The sequence below is a fragment of the Porites lutea genome, chromosome 3, assembly GCF_958299795.1.
Source record: "Porites lutea chromosome 3, jaPorLute2.1, whole genome shotgun sequence".
NCBI lineage: Eukaryota > Metazoa > Cnidaria > Anthozoa > Scleractinia > Poritidae > Porites > Porites lutea.
Window position 1 is genome coordinate 38,252,298 of NC_133203.1, and position 21,402 is coordinate 38,273,699.

The 21,402-nt window shown below is 38.4% G+C and overlaps 2 protein-coding genes across 2 annotated transcripts; both read left to right on the forward strand.

The window, feature by feature from the left end:
• Positions 1-382: 382 nt before the first annotated feature.
• Positions 383-10,390, forward strand: LOC140929713 (uncharacterized). Its single transcript, XM_073379433.1, has 3 exons — positions 383-520; positions 8,336-8,437; positions 9,450-10,390. Exons 1-3 carry the CDS (start codon positions 469-471, stop codon positions 9,683-9,685), a joined length of 390 nt encoding a protein of 129 aa, XP_073235534.1. The 5' UTR covers positions 383-468; the 3' UTR covers positions 9,686-10,390.
• A 6,686-nt stretch (positions 10,391-17,076) lies between these two features.
• LOC140932261 (ATP-dependent DNA helicase RecQ-like) lies at positions 17,077-17,487 on the forward strand. Its single transcript, XM_073381884.1, has one exon. It carries the CDS (start codon positions 17,077-17,079, stop codon positions 17,485-17,487), a length of 411 nt encoding a protein of 136 aa, XP_073237985.1.
• The last annotated feature ends 3,915 nt before the right edge of the window (positions 17,488-21,402 follow it).

A 21,402-nucleotide genomic window follows, 5' to 3' on the forward strand; every position in this document is an offset into this window, starting at 1 on the left:
CAAGGTCTAAAAATGGGTGAAGAAAATAACATTTTGATCCGGCTCATGATTCAGAGAACCAGGCGGGACACCTTCACCAATAATTTATAGGAGTATCTACAACTTTAACTCATTTGTTTTGCTATTTACCAATCTTTTGATCTTATTTTTCCTTACTTAGAAGTTAGAACCAATTTGCACGGTTTTTACCAAAGTAGTCCGTAGTCCGTATTTTATACCCAGTCCGCAGTCCGCAGTCCGCGTTTTATACCTTGTCCGTGTTTTTCACCCAGTCCGTAGTTTCTAGTCCGCGTTTTATACCTAGTCCGTACTTTATACCCAGTCCGCAGTCCGCAGTCCTTATTTTATACTGACCGCTTAAGCCTACGTGATGCTATCTCAGGTACATTGATCGAGCTGTTTGCGTCCGGTTGCTTGTTAATCACTAGGTACGGTGCTTCGTGTTCAGTTGTGATAAGCAAAATCAACATGAAGTCAATGTTTTTGTTCGCTTTTGGTGTCTTCGCAGTCTTTCAAACAGGTTAGTTTTAATTGAAGTTTTAAAAGTTTAAAAAAGCGATAGTAATGTCAATAATGCCTTTTGTATATGTGAAGCTTTGATGCCCTTTGAAACGTGGCTGCTCAGTTCCTGCTCAGAGGGCGAACTGTAAAGAAACAGTGTTTCAAATCAACTTCTTGTTAGTCCCAAGTCTGCTCTCCTCGGGTTTAAAACAAGGCACAAACGAAAGATTCAAGGCTAAGAAAGGTAACCGCATATTGCAAAGTCTAGCAATATATTGACAGTCGTGGCATCGTGGCATTGTTGTATTGAATTCCGTATTCATATTTTCAGCTTTGGCGCTTTTGAGGGTGCATCCGAATGAGCCTAAAAACAAATACACTCAGTAATATTCATCAGCAAAGCAGCCTATGCTCATTTGCTTCGCATTTAATAACAAAAGGAATGACAATATAGCAAAGTTGTCGTATTCCTCCTTCTTTTAAGCACGTAATTGATTTTCCGTAAAATTGCACCCAAATCGAACATTGACCTTTTGCCATCATGATCAGATTAGGCGTTGGGAGTTGTTTTCAATACGTGACTTGCGCGTGCCCTCTGAATTGCCAGGTCTTTTCTTTCTTTTTTATTTTCGCCCTCAAAATGTTTGTTACTCATAATGTGAAGATCGTTAAATTTGTTATGATTTTTGCTTATGTGAGAGTGATCTACTATATTTATCGTGAAAGAAAAAAGAATGTCAACAAAAAAACGAAGAAATTATGTTCTTGGTTACGTTAATAAGAAAGTTTGAAACCTTATTCATCTTATTGGCCATATTCTCTTATAAGAAGCATATAACTCTGTTCTAATGCTGTTTTTAACTCGTGGGTACGCGCGAGCGTACCACGAGTTATATGCAGGGACAGGGATATGCAAATGAGTCACTCGCTCACTCGTAGTAGACTCGTAGTAGAGCTAATGATTATTGGATCAAGACAAAGACTATCTGCCAATGTGACGATTTAGAAATCAGAATTGATGACCAAATTATCAAGAGAGTCGATAATACCAAATCCTTGGGTCTTACCATAGATGCTCAACTCTCTTGGGGTAAACACGTTGAAGAGATTTGCAAGAAAGTCTCTTCAGCTATAGGCGCCCTAAAACGTGTGCGGCCCTTTATATCCAAAGAAACTGCAATTCAAATTTATAACGCTTTAATTATGCCTCATTTTGATTACTGCAGCCCCGTCTGGGACTGTTTGAGTGGTTACTTGGGTGATAAGCTCCAAAAATTACAGAATCGTGCAGCCAGAGTTATTACTAAATCACCCTTTGATGCGAGCTCAAACCACCTTCTCTCCACCCTCAGCTGGGAGAGGCTATCTCTTCGACGAAAGAAACAAAAAGCCTTAATGATGTATAAAACCATGAATGACCTTGCTCCAGAATATCTACAAAGTCTTTTCCCTCAGCGTCACTCTGCTTACAACTTAAGAAACTCTGAGGGAAGGCTGACCCTGTCCAAACCAAGCGCCAATTATTTGAAACGAAGCTTCTCTTACAGCGGGCCATGTTATGGAATAACTTGCCCAAAAACTTAAAAAATGCTACATCCGTTGAGCATTTTAAGCGAAATATCAAGAAGGTAACTGATATATCGGAATCCCACACGGCAATCATGTAAAGCAGTTGTAATTAGTTTTAGTTTTTAACTTAAGCTTAACTGATAATTTTCCGTGTTTAAATAAAGATTTACATACATACATACATACATACATACATACATACATACATACATACATACATACATACATACATACATACGTACGTACGTACGTACGTACGTACGTACGTACATACATACATACATACATACATACTTCGTAATTAATCGGGTCCGAACTCGAGATCGCGAAGATCTATCATTTCCAAAGAAGCACGCGCTCGCCGAAGTTCGGTGGCATCAAATTCCTCGCTGAGAGCGTGCATCGTGCGCTTCAGCACGGTTAGAGGATAGAGGTCTCACCAAGTTTAAGACACGAAGGAATCTTTCAGATTAGTACGATTCAAGAGCCTTTGACTCGTGCAGGCGTTAAACTTGACGAGAAGATGAGCATTTGCTCTTCGACTCCTTCAACTTCGACGCTGGCTTGAGCTCCTACCTTGTAGTAATGTAGTAGTTTATGTGTATGAATGAATGTATGGTAAATAACTTCTTCTTTATAAGGACTTCCCAAGATCACGGGGGGAAATGGATGTGATTTTGAGCATTAGCTTTAAAATAACAGCGGAAATCGAGATAACAAAACAGAAGCTTATGTTTTGCGTCCTTCTTCGCGAAGGAGTTGTGTCGGCTTTGTATCGCATATGTTCTTTCATTGCCATGAAATGTGTTGACATTGTTTTTTACTGTCAGTAGCCTGGTTTCAATTAGCCTTAATTTCATCCGATTGCTTCGAGTCGTTTTTTCAATCGGTGAAGTATGGCTCGATCGTTTGCCGGCGGAAGTTCCATGGAAAATGCATTAAATTTGAGACTTTTCACCGAATCATGTGATCATCCTCAATGGCGTAGTGGCTATGTGAGGTCGGGTCAGCTCGAAGGTACCGGGTTCAACTTCTTCTAACGACCTCCTTTTTCTCTTCTTCCTTTTTTTGTCTTTTTGTTTTGTTCTGTTTGCTTATTTGTTTTAATGTTTTTTTTGTTTTTTTGTTTTTAAATATATACCTAAATAACTGTTAATAAAGTGCAATAAACAGCAAGAAAAGTATTGTGTTTCCGGAACAAGGATAGTATATTTATCATCTGAATTTCTATCATTTCCTAAAATTTACTGTGGGAAAACCAGAGGTGATATCTAATTGATTATTTTCTAAACAACGTACCCACGCGTTGACGATAGTCTTTCTTTGATTTAGACTCAATTAAAACTTGTTATTAAGTTATTAAGCCTTGATCATCCCGTTTTGTGAAAATAAACTGGATAAATGTGTTGCTGTAACGCTTTAAACATCTGCAATGAATCCTCTCGACTCGAGTACATCCACTTTACCTGTTAGCTGTCCTGTATAGCCGACGCTTTGAAAGAGATTGGGAAAGTTTAAGATACCACAACAGTGAAAAAATCGAAAACGTGACTTTGCGTTCTTAAAATTTCAGCACGATTGTGCCTTTAAGTGTATTATAGGTGTGGTAGGTGAACTCTCCTAGAGTTGAATTTCTTAGAATCATATGCAAGTTCAGAAAGAGGAAGAAACATTCTTAATTGTCATTTTTTTACGTTCTCCTTAAAACTGAACTTGTTATTATACATTTTACTCACTATCTGTCTTGTCATTGGCAGGAGCCCATAACCCGAAGCGAGCACACGAGCGCATGAAAGTTACTCGCCCCGAGTTATGGACTCTTGTCATTGGTTACTTTTGGAAATGAGGGCAGCCTACAGATTCCTTAATTATCTGCCAGCAGACAACTGATTGTAGGTTGTCACCTTGGCTGTGTGCAAAAGACAAACGTCAATTTGTACCAAGTGACCACGTCTTAATTCTCCAAGTCGTTTGATTTTTATTGTGTTTCTACAGGAGGGTCTCAGTGGGGTAAATCGTCAGCCAATAAACTTGCAGACTAATATTAACAGTCAAAAAGTCTTAATGTTTCTGAAATTTCACTTTTTCCAACTGATCTACACGAACCTCTGGCTTCTGAAGAATCTCTAAACTGGAAAACTCAACACTTTCTAGACATTACAAGACTTACAACTTTGCTTATAAATGAAAATATTTCGAAATTTTAAAAGCGAAAGGCCCTGAAGACAATCTCCAAGACACAAAAGTTGATATTTTATATTGTACAATATACAGGAATAAATATTTACTTAAACTCTTGGACTAAATTTCTACTTAATAACCGTCAACCGTCAAAAGCTCGAAACATCAACCGTCAAAGCTATCATGACACCCTCAACTTTCAGTGGAAGCCCTCGTAAGCAAGCACCCTTGGGGCGCGTAAAAGGTGTCCGTAAGAGTTGATTTCCACCGTCGGGTAATTTTTTACATGCGTAAATGAAATAGAGTTGGGGGTAGAAGCGGAATCATTTGAATCTTGATATTCATGATTCCTGTCGTTTTTGCCTCAATGATTCATGATTCTTACAAGAATTCAGATTCGTGATTCACGAAGACTTCTGATCATCACCTTTTGACTTAATGATTTTCTCAGGGGCAACTTAGTCTCGTTTTGTATTCCTTGGTGTTCAAACTTCTGCTTCATTCAGACTTGGTATCATCATTCGTTTTGTCTTGGCATGGAGTTTTTGTGTAACTGAACACTAAGCACACGGTTATTGGAGAAACAAACGGACTCTCAGTCCCGAATGCACGAATTATATAGGGAGTCCGGCAGCATGTTCCCCCCGCGGAAAATTTTTTGAAAATTGGATTCTCGGAAACGCCATATCCTGCATTCCCTGGATCGAACGCAATTAATTCATACGTGTATTTAGTTGGGCTTTTCTCAGAGTCTCGTTATTCATGATTCCCGAGCCGAAGTACAAAGATTCATGATTCTCAAGTTTTTAAAACAAAGATTCATGATTCTTACATGTTTTGTAACTATGATTCATGATTCATGATTCCGTTTCTACCCCTGAGAAAGAGGTAATGTATGAAAGACCACGCGTAGACGTAAAAGTTGAGCGAGGTTCAACTTTTACGTATACGTTTGACTTTCCATTCAATATCTCTATTTTAAATACACGCGTAAGATTAACATGTGTACGCGCTGAAAAATTACTTGACAGTGGAAATCCACCTTAACTGGAGCCGGCCTCTTACGAGAATGAATCTCATAAGTGGCCACTAGAGATGTAAGGGTTTGAATGGCCGCTTACAGGAGCTTGCCCAACTTCAAAGAAACACTGGAGATGCAAAAAAAATCTGTTTTTTAGTGTTTGGCTGTAATGTTGTTTTGACAGTGTTGTAATTCGGTTACAAGTATAAAATTGAAGAAGTGTTTTGAACAAACCGGACGTGAAGTGTATGTAAAAAAAATTAATAGATAAATATTAATAAACAATCTTAATTGCGACGAACAGTGATATGAAGTTGTTATATTAAAATACAAGATTCAAGACGAATGCGAATTCATTTCAGGTGTTTGCCTAATACAAAGCTTTTAAAATCGTAAACCCTGAAAGTGTACGCGGCCTCCTACAGGAATTCCCTGCTTACAGGAATGTAAAAATGCAGAGTCTGAACGGGAGTTATAAATTGGGAGTTTAAACGGGGTTTTGTGAAGGTGGCCGCTGTAAGTAGCTACAGCTGTGCGCTTACGAGCTGAGTGTCCGTTAAGAGAACTTCCACTGTAGTTTTATGCCTTTTTTGAACATCCCGTCATTCGACAATTTTTTATCTGACTAATCTGCGAGTTTTAATACATTTGAAAATATTGATAGGTAATTAAATGGTATACTCGTGAAATTAGGGAATAATTTCACTTGCGTTTTGTCCTAATAATTTCCCGAGCCTTTGGACAAGACGCGTGTGAAATTATTCCCTAATTTCACTCGTCACCATTTAATTACACATACAAACAATCTGCTTGACTAGAGCATGTTCACTTCACGGTGTTAGCCGCTCTGCCCTGCTGACCCATGCATGCAGGCGGCGAAAACGTAACGCGATACCAACTTGTTCTTTTATTTAAATGTTGGTGAACTCTTCTGGAGTTAAATTGTTCGTCAAATATTTGCGTTTTCAACAAAACGTAACTTGCTATTGTACATTGAACCTACCATTTATCTATTCTCATTCAGCGCAACCAAGACTTACCGTCCTGTAGGTTGCGCGCGCAAGGCATAATTTCCGAGAACAATGTCCAGCTCATTCTCGACCCCAAAGCACATTATACTCAGCTTCATTCAATATATATATAGTTTTAGCCAGGGCTAAAAGCGAAGCTCTCAATCATTTTTATAGTTTGCTCAAACAAAATATAAAATCGTATAACGCTAAGCGGCGAAGGCAACGAGAACGGTAAAAAACAAACAAACAAACAAACAAACAAACAAACAACAACAACAACAACAATAGGTCTAATTAGCAAAAATGCAACTTTGCACGTGTAGCACACTTTTTTTACATTTCTTTGCCGCTGTTTTGCACGACTGTTACGTGAAACTCCCAGAAACTTGCTAGTTACACGTTTTATGGAGGGAATGTCGGACGTGTTCCTGTTCACTCTGTTTTCACTGTCGCTCATTTTCACCCTGGTGGCCGCTAGCATCCCGCCGCTACAAAATTTCATATTGTTCCTCCAACAGAAAGTGTCTCCTTTTGTTTTTCTCTCCCGCTCTAGCTCCTTTTCTCGTTGAGCTTCGCTGGCCTGTCGCCCTACTTTCGGCTTTTTATCTCTGTCTTTCTCTTTCTCTATATTCCAAATTTGAGGACATGACAGTTAATCTAAGCTTAAAGGAACAGTATCTGTCTGAACATCTCTGTCTTTCTCTTTCTCTATATTCCAAATTTGAGGACATGACAGTTAATCTAAGCTTAAAGGAACAGTATCCCGTTATGGCGCATCCACCAAACTTTGATTTTTGGACAGGATGTAGCGAAATCAAAAGATGCGAGAAGAGTAAGAGAACCTTGCAAAAATCCGTTTGCATCGGGCTGGGCCGAGTTTTATATTACACTAAAACTTCTCAGATTACAGATCAATGATATATTGTTCCCACTGAGTTTCAATTTGGGCGAAATCGGGATTTTTTGGCGTTACTTTTATTGCCGTTGGCCGGAGGACCAAAAGATGGGAATCGCTTTGGTGCCGATTGAAGGCTTTAATATTTCTTCTGCCAGCTTCCATACAAGCTCAGTTAATTGTGAAAGGAATACGCAGAAATGAAACAGCAACAATAGAGACTGTAAGAAGGACACCATTGAGACATGGATGTTTCTGAGTAGATCTTGTGCAATTAAGCTTCGTGAAGCAGAATGTTTTGCAACGAAGCGTTAGTAAACTTTTAAATGAATCTCCCCACGACCGGCAAAATCGAAGAAACAGGCGCTACACGTTTAGAAAAACTATTGCAATGAAATCGTATTATAATTTTTGACTAACCCTTGCGATAACTCGTCGCGTTGAGATTTACATCTTTCAAACGTTTGAGGCTAGAACGCGATCAAATCAGGCAAATATCACTGGACTTGGAACAATTGACCTCTGACCCGAGTTTTACATTAGAAAAGCTGTTTTTAAAGCGAGCGGAACGAGATTTTTGGGTCGCGAGGCGGCCCTGCTAGCGACAAAATCGCGATGAGTCTTCGTGCCGCGAGCCAAATTTTAAATACGACGAAAAACTTCTTCGAAAGTCGAAAATATTACTTGAGAATGAAAACAATAAATTTCCGTCGGCGGTGCGGTCCGGAAGGGAATCTTGTCGAGTAAATATGACAGTTCTATTGTCTTTTGAAGAAAAAGAAAAAACAGATGACGCTCGCGAGTGCACACAATCTTGACACTGTCCCTTTAATACTTAAAGTACACGGATACAAAAACATTTTCCGCTTTCCGATTTCGTCTTTATTGACTCTTTTAATAGTTGTGTCTGCGTCACAAGACGCGGGTGGCCATACGCTTTCCCGCCAACAACCCCGCTTTGGACTATTTTTTAATCTGAATATTCTTTAATCTGAAAAACTATCAACCTGAATTTGACGTTTGCTGTAAACAGTAAACACGATTTTAAATCTTTCTATCATCCTATATTTACAGTCTTTACAGTATAGCCAGTCTTTGATTTAGCAAATTTTCAATTTTTTCAAATGTATTAGAACGTATTAATTTCTACTACAGCATATTCTATCCAGTGCTATTTCTGTGAAGGAGGACAGAGTGATTGCACAAAAGAGAGAATGGACGGCAAGAAAGACATTTTTCTTCCTACATGTGGTTCAGGTAATTAAGGCAGCCTTGAGGTTTTTTTGAACCTAACCGAAACATACTTTTCGCCTATTATTTCATCCAGTTTCAATGCTTGAGGACTAGTAGCTCATAAGTAGGTGATCATCGAGAATGATTATAACTTTGCAAAATACAATGAGGGACAAATATGTTGAGACACTTCCATAAATGGCCCCTTTTTGCATAGTGGACATACCTTTCCCCTCCCCCTTTGTTTTCCCACCCCTTCCCCAAAAATTAATGTTGTATTTTGGACCCTCAGCTCTTTACTACAAACAACATTGATTCAAGGGGGGGGGGGGGGGAGGGGGGGTTACGGCGCTTAAACAGAATGGAATGATAAATGAATGAATTTGTTGATAAATGCGCCGTTTTAGCAAGTGTGTCAACTACTTTTGTCCCTGATTGTAGAATTTTTAAAAAAGATAATACAGCTGATAATATACTGATATACATGTGTTAAGAAAGCTTTGCATTTCAGTATTACTAAATGAGCTATATAGTGATGGACCTCAAGAATCCGATTTATGTACGTCAACAATTAAACGGAAACAGTATTTTTAAAAAAGAGCAGTTCATGTATGTCACTTCTTTTAAATAGATTTTTTACAAGGAACAGTCAGCGAAAAACCGTCAACACAGCTGAAAAGTAAAGTTGCCAAATTTGAAAGTGATTTGTTGAAAACAAACGAAGATGGAGCTCTCTAAAGTCGCGGAATTGTTACGACGTTTGTATGGTGAGGGGCGGGGAAGGCGAACTTGCCCCCACCATACAAACGTCTCGACTTTTTGGATCAATATCTTCGCTCTCTTTGGACGTATCACCTTTAAACTTGGTAAGTTGTTGATCGATATTCACTTACTGCTCTTTATAAAAATATAGAATAAAATGAAATAGAAAAGTTTAAATTAAAAACCAAAAACAAGAAACAAAAACAAAAAACGTTGAAGGGTCTATTCAACTCTTCACGCATTTTGACATTGGCCTTGATTGATTTCATTTCAGATTATGATCGATGTGTGCGAGTTTCAACCAAAATAGACGACGTCAAGGGGGTTATTTTGAGTTGTTCATCGGCATCAGACTGTGAATCGAGAGAAGAAAGATGTAAAACGTGGACCTTAAAAGGCACATCCTGCAAAGTGGATTGCTGTCAGACAGACGGGTGCAATGGCGCCTACCTTGTCAACTACAGCGCTTACCTTTTGGCCGTATGCATTTTTATTGGTTTATGGCTGTAGATTATTATCCATCCGTCAAAGTTAAATTCCTGCGACCTCTGGGGGAAAGGGGATTTGACACAGCCAAAGCCGGTTTCTAACGACCGGGGGAGGCAAAAATATATTTTTTTCTTTTAAACACCGTGTCAATGTTAAATTTCTCTTTTTGTGCTGGATGTCGCATTGCCGGGATTTTAATTGGCTTAATAATGCATTTATACTGAGATTTAGTCGCTGTTTATGAGTTTGAGTTGTAGAAAGAAAGATAAAATAAACGTTATTTTAAAGAAGTTAGTGTTTCATCAATATCTTAACAGTCTTTTGCTTGAGTATCTGAAAGTATCAAAAGCTCGTTCCTGCAAAGTGGAATGTTGTCAGAAAGACACGTGCAAAGACTCCGTTCTTGTAAACTACAGTATTTTACTTCTGTCCATATGCATTATTACTGGATTACGGCTGTAGATTATTATTCATCAGTCAGAGTCAAATTCTTGCGACCTCTGGGGAAATAGCGGGAATTTTTAAACAAGGTCAAAACCGATTTTTAACTACTGAAGAGCGAAAATAGAGTTATTGTTGTTGTTGTTGTTGTTGTTGTTGTTGTTGTTGTTTTAGCGCCGAGTCAACGTTAAATACTCCCGTTTGTCCCGGGGGTCGGAAGGGCGGGATTTTAATTGACTGATGCATTTAAATTGAGATTTAGTTGTTGTTTAAAGTTTGAGTCGTATGGACCTGTGGTTAAGAAGTTATTAAAACGTCCAAAATATTCAATTTTTTGTCATCAATGTCTTAACAGTCAGTTCCGTTTAGAAGTTAAAAGTGTCTGAGAGCAAATAAGAGTAATTTGTCATTCCTATTGAGCGACTCTACATTTCGACTAATTCTACAAGTTTTGCAGCAGCAACAAGAATTGGCGTGGAAAAGACTATGTAATAAACACTCACGTACAGGTTCGAATTCGTCCTTTATTTCACGATTCACTAGTAGGAACAAAATTGCAGGAAAAGAAAAGAACAAAAATACAGAATTAATAGAGTGAACTGAAAATCTTCTAATAATGACAACTTAAAGTACAACAAATGACTAAGAAAACGAGCAAAAAATACAGGAAAAAATAAACGTACAAAATCTGTACGGCCATTCCCGATACTAAACGACTGATTTAATGTACACGGACCAAAACTAAAACTTTTATACTAAACTGAACTAACAACATCATACCCGAACTAACAACTGTGTCACGTTTCGAGCTAATTAGCTCGGTAAAACAACTTTCCAGAGGTGAGAGTTTGCTCGAGAATCAGAACATCAATTAAGCACAGGTATCATTTTGGGTCAGGAAATTGAGATTTAAGTACTGCGACTTCGAATAAACCTTCCATTCAACCGGCCCTACAAGGTCGAATGCAGGTTAACACATAAACCGGAAATGCAGAAACACGGAAATAAGAAAACTGGAAATGCCGAAATCCCGATCATCCGGCAATCGGCAAATCTGAAATCAGTCAGAAACCGAAGAAACCAAGATAGCTGAATTTGTTTAGGGCTCCTTATCGATGCTGAAAGGCCTAAAAAATAAAACCTTCCAAATAAGCAAACTGTAGCTGTTTGATTTTCAATAAGTTGAAACCCCGCGTTTTCAAGATCGATTGCGTTTGGCAGATATGCTCCATAAGATACAGTAAATGTCATTTACCATTTCCAAACGTTCCAACACTACACATAAGTTGGCTGCACATCGAAACTGCAGGGTGTGGCGTGATCTAGGCTCGGCTGTCAGCATGAAGGCCCTTGAAAATCGCTTATTAAAAGCGGATAAATAGTCCGGGCCGGTGAGTACGTTTACATAAAATTAATCATTACTTTAAGAGGGGAGGAGAGGGCTTGAGAAAATTGAGGAAACGTTTTTCAAATTTTACTGACCCTCCTCCTTGTAAAACAGATTTTTTGTTATTCTCTTCTCATCTTATCCCGTCCATTTGACTATTTTTACAATCAGAACTACAGTAGCTTGCACTCCTCCCAGACTTTACCAGTGGTAAGGAGGAAAAAGTCTTTTTTAAAATCAGCAGGCAGTTGACAGCTTCCATTGCTACGCATCGAAAAAAAGCAGCAAAATTCGCCTTCGGACTTGGTCTATATGCAACGTGGTATTTTTTTTTGTAGGAAATAGTCCTGATAGGATCAAAGTAAACGGTCGAATAATGAAAAAATGTACGTCAAGTTAAAATTTATTCCAAGCGCATTAAGCAGCTATTCGTGTGAGAGGGAACTAACATTTTTATCACGGCATCATCACGGATAACACGGGGATAGCGGATAACACAAAGAGAGCACGAGAAAGTCATCTGGAATAACGAGAATGATTTTTGTTAGAAACTTACATTCAATCTAGAGCTGCTTTAGACAGGAGTCAATTACGTATGTGTGTTTAGACCTTAAGACTAATATTTAAAACCAATGGTGCACTAATAGATCAGTAATAGAGTTTGAAAGTGATGACGTCATCTGATAAAAATTAAATTTGTGAAGTTATGGGATTTGTCGGAATATTCTGAGAGAACAACATCTAAATGGTCTGCTTGCCAAAAACTAGGATTTCGAGGCAAATTTTCTTTGAAATACTAGCCCTGAGCTAGAAGTAATAGTACCATCCCTCCCATAGCAGGTGCTACATTTTTGCGCGGACGCGGTCGTGAAGCTTGAATATTAACTTTGCGTATCAATCCTGCCAGTTTGCGGTCATGACCAAACGTAAAGGTCAACGGTGTTTGTTGATTAGCAAGCGATTATCGTGCCGTTGCGATGGGTTTTGGTGGAGCCAGCGAGAAAGAAGCCGGAGCACACGTTACCTGCAGATTAGCCGATGGCAATTTGGAGCGGATTTGTCGATTATTCTCAACTTTATAGCGCTTCACGTCGGGGCGTGTGGAGATGGTTCGTTGGTTTTGTAGCCAGCCTTTAAATTCTTCTTTAGTGGATAGTACCTACGATTGCAAAACTCAACAAAATGCCACTTTAACCTGGGAGTTTCGACCACTCATCCCATTTTGTCCATGTGAATATTAATACATTGACACACACTACGTCTGGGCCGCCTGTGGTGTAGATGGTGTCTGACCTCGAGTGAAGATGGAGAGGCAAGATTTAGGGAGCCGAAAACGGTTTACGAAGAACGCGAGTTAATGGTCGAAAAAGCTGTTCCCTCGTCAACCAAATTTGAGAACAAATGGGCGGTACCAATTTTTGGCGAATGGCAAATTTCTCAGTCGGTTATTAAAGCTCCCGTTTTAGATCCAGGAGGGGTATTTAAAGGCTACGATTTACACAAGGTCCCACAGCTTTCTACCGGCTTTGAAGAAATGGATGCAGTAACCTTGAGTTACTAGCTTAGCAAGTCTGTGATGGAGGTGGCTAAGAAGTCGGGGGAGAGATATCCACGGAAGACCGTTTATGGGATAAATATATGTTATTCACCGGCTGGGAGGTCCGTATTAGGAGAAACTGTGCCCGAGATCTAGAGTACTGCCCGAGGCCGCAGGCCAAGGACGGTACCCAGACCGAGGGCACAGTTTCTCTCAATACGGACCGACCTAGGCCGGTGAATAACATTTTTATTTTTTTCCTACTGAGATTTAAAAGTTTCAGGAAATTTTTACTTCAGCCTCCAACCTATGTGTGTTGAAGAAGGGCGCGTTCGTGTTGATGTTATTCAAAGCGCGCGATCGATTGCAAACCAAAACAAAACATTACAACATGATTTTTAACTTGTAATTTATATTATCACAATTAAGCTCTCTTTTAGAATAAAGAAAGGTTTTTGTGTCTTGGTAGACAATTCATAATCTGAGTGTCAAACAAGGCTAAAAGAATAGACGACCTTAAAAGCCACAGGAAAAAAAATACATCAAAGATTTCCTTCGGCTGAATATTTACTTTAAGATTAATTCAATCGAGCGGCATTAAAACTGCAAACTCAAAGGCTTTGTAAAGAGAGCTAATTACATATACCAATCTTAGGGTTTTGAAGTGAATTCGAATAGAAGAAGGCGATGTGGGTAGCTAAACAAGTATACAAACAAAGAAATAAAAACGGCGATAACGGATTGCTGGAAAAGTTGTTCGTGTTGTTTATTCACCATTGAAAGCTTCATGCAATCGTTGAAAACAACCTTTTCTGAAAAGTAATAATAATAATAAATAATAAATAATAAATGTTATTTAGCCAGGGTTATCTCTTCAGCATAAAATGCTGCTATCAATGAGGGCCCTGGAAAAAAAATTAAAGTAAATATATATATACACACCCGTTTTCAAAAAGGTTTTCATATAGAGAGATATATAGATAGATATATACTTTTGTTTTCTTGCACGTGCGCCCGTGTGCATTTACACTTGTTATTGTCCAACTTGTGAAAAAACTTAATTAAACGATAAATTTTCTTTTCGTCAGGTTCTTTGTTCCAATTTGTCAGTTAAAAAAATAATGCACGAGCTCTGTCTGCAATTCTCTTGATTTGCATTCTCTTGAAAATTAAAGAATGAGGAATTCGGTCACTCGTAGATCATATAATTGTTGTCGTTACAGGATAAGGGGAAAAACATCAAAGATTTTCATTTTTAAAACAACGCAGATGACATGAAAAAAATGTGTTTTCGAAACCGCTGAGAAGGAAGATGTGACGGTGGATGTCCATATTGGATATGTGGGAAGGAGCAACAATATTATAGCAGTTGATTATAACGGACTAAGACGATGACGAGGTTCATAGAAGCAGACTTTATCATAACCATGATGAGCTGGTCACGTATCTTAATGTCTCACCTTTTTTCGTGTAAAATCACGGCCTGTAAGGCAACGTGTCATTGAAGACAGAATAAACTCTCGGCCACAAATGCTTTCAAGTTAGTCTACAGTTTCTCTTAAGCACGCCCTTGGACAGCGCATTTTTTAATACACTCTATCAATAAAAATGCTTTGTCACTTGCTACAGATGCCAAGGCATTTGGGCTACCAATTCGGTGACGCCGTATAACTCGCGGATCGGCTGCTTCGCGGGATGTTTTCCTCATTACCAAAATCAGCCATATAATTCGCCATTGCAAATTTGTATCGCAGGGCGCATTTATTTTTCTAAAAAAAAAAACTCAAAACGACATGTCAAATTGGAACAAAAAACCCGACGACGAAAAAATTTATCGTTGAATCGAGTTTTTCACAAGTTGGACAATAACAAGTGAAAAATACACACGGGCGCACGTGCAAGAGAACAAAAGTATATATCTATCTATATATCTCTCTGTATGAAAACCTTTTTGAAAACAGGTGTATATATATATGTAAAATAATCTTTAAAAAAGATTGGAGGGGATCCCTTCAAGCATTTAAAAGTCAAATTAATAGTGTGCATATCACGCCTCATAGACAAGGGAAGCCACTTTAAATTCTTCTCGGCGTCTGAATCTTTGGTCTTCAAAACAATCCTGGCTACCGTTCTTTGTGCTCGATCTAACTTATCACGTTCTTTTTTCCCAATGCTGCTCCAAGCAACATCGCAATAATCCATAACCGGCAGAACAAAAGACTGATAAACTTTATTGGCTACATCGACAGTTAGATTGTTTCTAATTCTTCCGAGGACACCGATTCTCTTGGAAATCTTAACCAATAGCTTATCCACGTGTTGTTTGAAATTAAGATTTGCATCTATTAGCAATCCAAGGTATTTGTAATGTTGTGCTTGATCTATCGGCTTATCCCCGAGGAATAAGCTAAATGGCCCATCTGAAAGGGTAGCCGAAGCGATTCGTTGTTGAGTGCCGAAAAGAACGTATTCGGTCTTCACAGGATGAATGCACAGCTTATTAAGATGGGTCCAGGAATGCAACTGTTTTAGATCTTTATTCAAAACGGTACTTATGTTTCCGATATTGGAGTCAGCGTAGAAAAGGACAGCATCGTCTGCATAAAGTAGGATCTTTGACTGAAGTAAACAGTTGGGCAAGTCATTGATGTAAATCGAAAACAAAATCGGACCAAGTTTGAACCCTTGTGGGACGCCAGATTTCATCTGCTGAGGTGCAGACTGTGCGCTGCCATAGACAACAGATTGACGTCGACTCGTAAGATAGTAGAAAACTAGCGAGGCAAAATTCAATGAAAAACGGCAGAATCTAGATTCAGAGAGCAAAATTGGAAAACAAACCTACACACAGAGGAAAAATGTCGAATAAAAGGTGCATAAGAGCAAGATTGCAGTACTTACAGCGTAGGTTATAAAGCTAGTGAAGCGACATTACGAGCCGCCTGTTTTGCTTTACTTTAGCGGTTTTCCTGGCTGACTTGTTTGATTCTCCCTTCATATGTTTTGTCTGAATAACAAAATTCACTTTTCCCAAGCTAATGCTAATAATAGCGCAAGTTTTAAAAAGAAAAATAGTTAAAAATCACCGGTTTTGCTCGTTCACAAACAACAAACAAACTTGTGAATGAAGCTGCCAACGATTCCTTCCGGGTTAGCGGGCAAGATCGTAAAAAGCCGTCCGCTCTCGGAACCAATCAGATTTCAGGATTTGGAGGATTCCGCCCGCTTGCAAGCTTAGAAAAAAATAATTTGTGGTATCAGACGCTGTCAAGGTTAATTATATCAAATAATATTCAGGTCATTTTTGGAATTGTTGTTAACGATGTATTAATTATTGAAAAATGCTCATAAAAGTGCAAGTGTTTGATTTGAGATCAAAACCGTGTTTGATTTCAGATCAAAACCCATAAGATTTTCATCTGAGTGTTCAGATGATGGGTATCAACGTTCATGCAAGTGACTCAAATATGCCTCATAGTAGTATAGGAGGGATGAAATTAACCTCTTTTTTGCGGAGGATTCTCATTAGAGTGCGGAGGAAGACATTAACGCCAATGACGTCATAACCTTTTGTCTTGATCTCATGAATAAAATGCGCAGGAATCTCATTAACTTGCGGTGGAATCTCATTAAGTATATCCAGTTTGACGGGTTTATCAATGATGTCATGTTCTATTTTTATCTTGTGGCGGTCAGGTTGGTATAACCGGTTCGACAGGTTTTAGTTATTTTCGGAAGATGATGTCATATGTATTCCGGGGTACTATGATGTCATAGTTGTTTTGATTGGTTGACCGGAATTAGAAAGACGCTCATTGGCTGTCTCGTTTGACGAAGCATACTGGTTGGTTGCCGTATTTTTTATTGTTTGAACGGCATAAAAGCCTGCTCACTGCTAATCTCGTACCCAGATCTCCCACGGCCAAGGGAAAGGGAGATCTGGTAAAGTTCGATTTCGATCATGCTCAGTAGAAGCGAGGCCCGATATACGGGCCTTGCTATAACTGCGCATGTTCGTGCTTACTGTTCGGGAAACATAGGGGAAACATGGATTTGGACAGTGTTCTTGAAGATGTTCTTCGAAGTAGAGGCCAAGGAAATCTTATACTGAAGCCTAGACAAAAAGAAGCACTACAGTCGATTGTTTTTAAAGGTCAGGATTGCTTAATTGTTCTTCCGACTGGCTATGGAAAGTCGTTGATCTACCAAATGCTACCATCACTGTTTGATAAAATTAGTGCGAGGAACCTTTCATCGAAGGACAAGTCAATTGTCATTGTTGTTTCTCCTTTGAATGCCTTAATTGATGACCAAATAAATAAACTTAAATCAGCTGGTGTCAATTGTACAAGTTTGTGTGTTTGTGGTGAAGAGGTCGATGGCGCATTTGAAGAGAAAATTCTTGAAGTCAAGATGGAAAGTTTGAATTTATTTTTACACACCCCGAGGTATCAGTAAGCAACAGGCAATGTAGAGACCTTTTTTTGTCGGCTTACTACCAGAAAAATGTTAGGGCTGTGGTGGTTGATGAAGCACATTGCATCATTGAGTGGTAAATTATGATTATCATTACTCATGTTTGTTGTTGTTTTTCTCTGTTTGATCATTTTGTTAATACTTTAAAGGTTATAAGCTTCCTTTATGTTAGGGCTAAAAATGGCCCCTACACCTATTGTTAAGTTCCTGTTTCCCAGACTCAAATTTTTGGGTTACATGATCAGTTTTGTCACCTCACACCTGAAAGGATTTAACATAACGTTAGTTTTGTAGTCAGTCAACCTTATTTAGTTGCTGCTTTATGAAGATTTCACAAAGTTTATGAATTCAATGTTCTCACACCGGGATCCAGACTCCAAAATTTGAACCATACAATGAAACTCAAAGTTTACTACGTGTATTTACTTTGCAAGGACACAATGAGCTGTTTCTATTCTTACACTCTAAATCCAAAAGATCTGTTTTGGCCCCAAAAATGGGGCCGTTTCGGTGAGTAAAATACAGTACTATTTTTGGGGCTAAAGTAGCCCATTTAGAATAGAGGCGTTTTGGCCCCAATGAACGGGGAAGAAATAGCCCTCTGTTAAGTGGCCACAACGAAGAGGCAAAACGGCTGTTTTGGAAAAATAGGGAGTAGTTTTGGTTTCTAATAGGGTTGAAGTGGTTCATTTTAAGAGTCAATTCAGCCCTTACAGGGCCGTTTCATACCTTCAGTTACGATGAAAATTGGCCCATATTTCGTGGCCAATTTGGCCCAATGGGGAGTTAAAACAAATGTACTTTCTATGACTAAATCGGTACCATCATGTCTGAAATGGAATTCCTTACCAGAGCCGTTTTGGACCTTAATTATTTATAACAGCCCATCCACAGGGATTATAATGGTTCTTGGTATTCTATAAAATGGCCCCATTTTTGGGCCATTTAGAATCAATACAAGGGGCATCAACGGTCACAATGGGTGGCTGATTTAGCCCGTTGCATGTAGTTATCAGAATCAGTGCAGTTTTAAGTGCCAAATCAAGGCCTTACTATAGCCCAAAGGAAAATAAACTTTAGTTCTCCTTCAGGTGCAAGTGAGTTTAAAACTGCTCTTTGAGCCTACAATTAACAGTTATTTACCCTAAAAGTGTTCTTATTTTGTGGTAGATCTAATCTCATTACCTTGCCCTCTCATTTAAAATACACAAGAGGCATGCTTAGTGCAATGTAAAAATATTTTATTATTATTATTATTTTTTAGCAAACTAAACCAAAATTTGGAAAGTACATCTCTAAGATAACTTTACAAAATACTGCTGGGAGCCCCAATACCAAATTTCATAAAAATAATGTAAGAAAAGTGACTCAGCAGAACCCTGCTAAATTAAAACTCTCAAGGTTGCCAAGAAGTTCATTAGGCTCAAAATAGAGGGGTTGGTGCTGAATTTTAAGCACTACATTCAGCTGTAATGATTACAGTAGAAGTGAGTATAACTTCTTAGGAGCCTTTGAGCATTTTAAAGACATTTTGCTTGAGAAGTTTTAACCCCCAAATCGTAAAAGTATGAAAAAGAAGGCAAAAATTTGTTCTGTTAAGTTAGCAGAGCTTTTCTCTATACATTTCACTATTGCAAATTGAAAATACCATTGAAGAGTGTGTTGACACTCAACAAGGTCTGAATGACCTTTATATACCATTACCATGTTAACAGTTTACTATATAAAATGATGACAGCAAAGACATTATACTCTCTACAATACTCTGGTGCAGAATGGTACATAACATAATTCTGTCACACACAATGTACACTTTGTTGAAATCAAAGGCCTCTTCAATTGCAACAGTTTGCGGTTATATGAAAGTTGCTATTTCTGCATCAACTGAAGCATTTCTCTGTCAAAAAAGCAAGAAAGAACAACATCAACAAGTTGTACACTTACTAACATACAGTTTCCCAAATTAGACTACAGGTGGCAATGATAAACATGATAATTTACATTGACAAAAAGGGGAAAATACTGTTCTTGATAGCTGTGGTTAAGTAGTGTAATACAATGAATGGTTATCATCTATCAAGAACTAGAAATACAAATCTTACATAACTCTGCTAATCATAGGAAGTAACATGGCCACCTAAAATAAAGTTGCAATAATGTACATGTAAGCTTTAAGCAGTTTAAGCTATGAATTTACCCAGTAGTCAATAACATTACAGATGAAAGTTTTTTAATACATGCAAGTCTGACTCAGTAGCAATAATAATAATAATAATAATACAGTGAAACCTCTAGTAAGCGGACACCTTCGGGACCTTCCCAAGTGTCTGCTTAATAGAGTTTGTAAAAATTGCACAATGTTTGTTAACGATCAACATTTAACGGTTACTCTGTACTGTGATAAAGTTGCATGTTGTTAAAGAAGCCGTTCAAATGAAGGAATGACATTTCAGAGACCTTAGCTCCTAAATTTCTCAGCGAGGCCAGGGTCATGTCCCTCACTTCAATCCCCCCCCCCCCCCAATTTTCCCTAGGAAAGTGCGCCTCTGGAGCATTTTTTGCCTTACCGGCCATGAATGGTCCCTTACCTGCTGAGCTAAAATTTAAGGAGAACCCTGTTTTAGTGTCAATTCAGAATAACTGCGATATTAACTGATTCCCCACTTAGTGACAAAGACATCCGCTTAAAAACATCAAACTTTCCCCGACCTAATATGACGTCATTGTTGTAGCTGTCTTTCATAACTACGAGTTGGTGTTGCCTCATTTCTTTAACTACCGTAAATCCTCTATTAAGCCCCCCAGGGGGCTTATTTTTTTCAAGCACTTTTGAGGGGGGGCTTAATAGAGAGGGGGGGCTTATTTAATTTAGCGAAACGCATGACCTGTAGCAAAAATACCATGGTATGAGACAGAGTAGACTTACGCATTGTACAATATTAAAGTCACTGTCAAAAGTATTTAATTCACCTGTGGGAGCCTAAAAGTGACAAAAACAAAATTCTTATTCTTCAAAAATGTGCTTCCGACCTCACGTTCTTCGGTAATTTTTATGAACAAACCATAACTGATCAGTCCACGTTAACAGTTAATTTTTCTGTGGAGAATAAGGATTGGAAGAGGGGGAGGGGGGCTTAATAGAGAGGGGGGCTTATTAACTTTCCTCCTCTGAAAAGGGGGGGCTTATTAGAGAGGGGGGACTTATTTGAGAGGGGGGCTTAATAGAGGATTTACGGTACTTTTAATTTTCTGTGAGACACTAATACGTAATTCTTTCAGAGTTCAATATTTATGTTTTAAAATTCCCATTGCTTTATTACATGTATTTGAATCCAAAGTGCTTTCACTGGCACAACACTTGGTCTTAAGGTCACTGATTCTTTCTGTCATTTCCAGCAAATGATTAGTTTTAGTTATAAGATTTGCTTTCTTTTTTATAGTTTTCTGCCTTTTCTCCTTTCACTTTGTCTCCTTTTTACTCCTATCTTCTAAAACAACCACACAGAAAACTTAAATAAAATCTGTGATGCCAAAATTTGCCTACAAGTTCCCAGTCATGCATGAACATACAAACCTTTCTGGAGGAAAAATGTAAATTTGTACATGAAATTAAAGACTCCTTAATAAGACAACCAAACGACAAGGAATCTTATTTTTACTCTGAGCTTTGTGTCTAACTGTAAAGTGATCAATAAATGCCTAGAAAATTTTAGGATTTCATAGCATGAAGCCTCGCACCTAACTGGAATATACAGTACCTTGATCACCTTACTAAATCGTTATGTGAGGAAAAAAATAGAAATGTACCATTGACCATTTTAAGCATTGCACCGTACTGTAAAGTGATCAATCAATGCCTAACCAGAAAGGATTCCTCAACATAAAGCTTCGCACCTA

Bases quoted from the DNA above. Each gene is read 5' to 3' on its own strand.
- LOC140929713 (XM_073379433.1), top strand. From the start codon at position 469: ATGAAGTCAATGTTTTTGTTCGCTTTTGGTGTCTTCGCAGTCTTTCAA. The intron at 521-8,335 runs GTTAGTTTTAAT...TTTCTACTACAG, and splicing joins CTTCGCAGTCTTTCAAACAG to CATATTCTATCCAGTGCTAT. The intron at 8,438-9,449 runs GTAATTAAGGCA...ATTTCATTTCAG, and splicing joins TCTTCCTACATGTGGTTCAG to ATTATGATCGATGTGTGCGA.
- LOC140932261 (XM_073381884.1), top strand. From the start codon at position 17,077: ATGGATTTGGACAGTGTTCTTGAAGATGTTCTTCGAAGTAGAGGCCAA.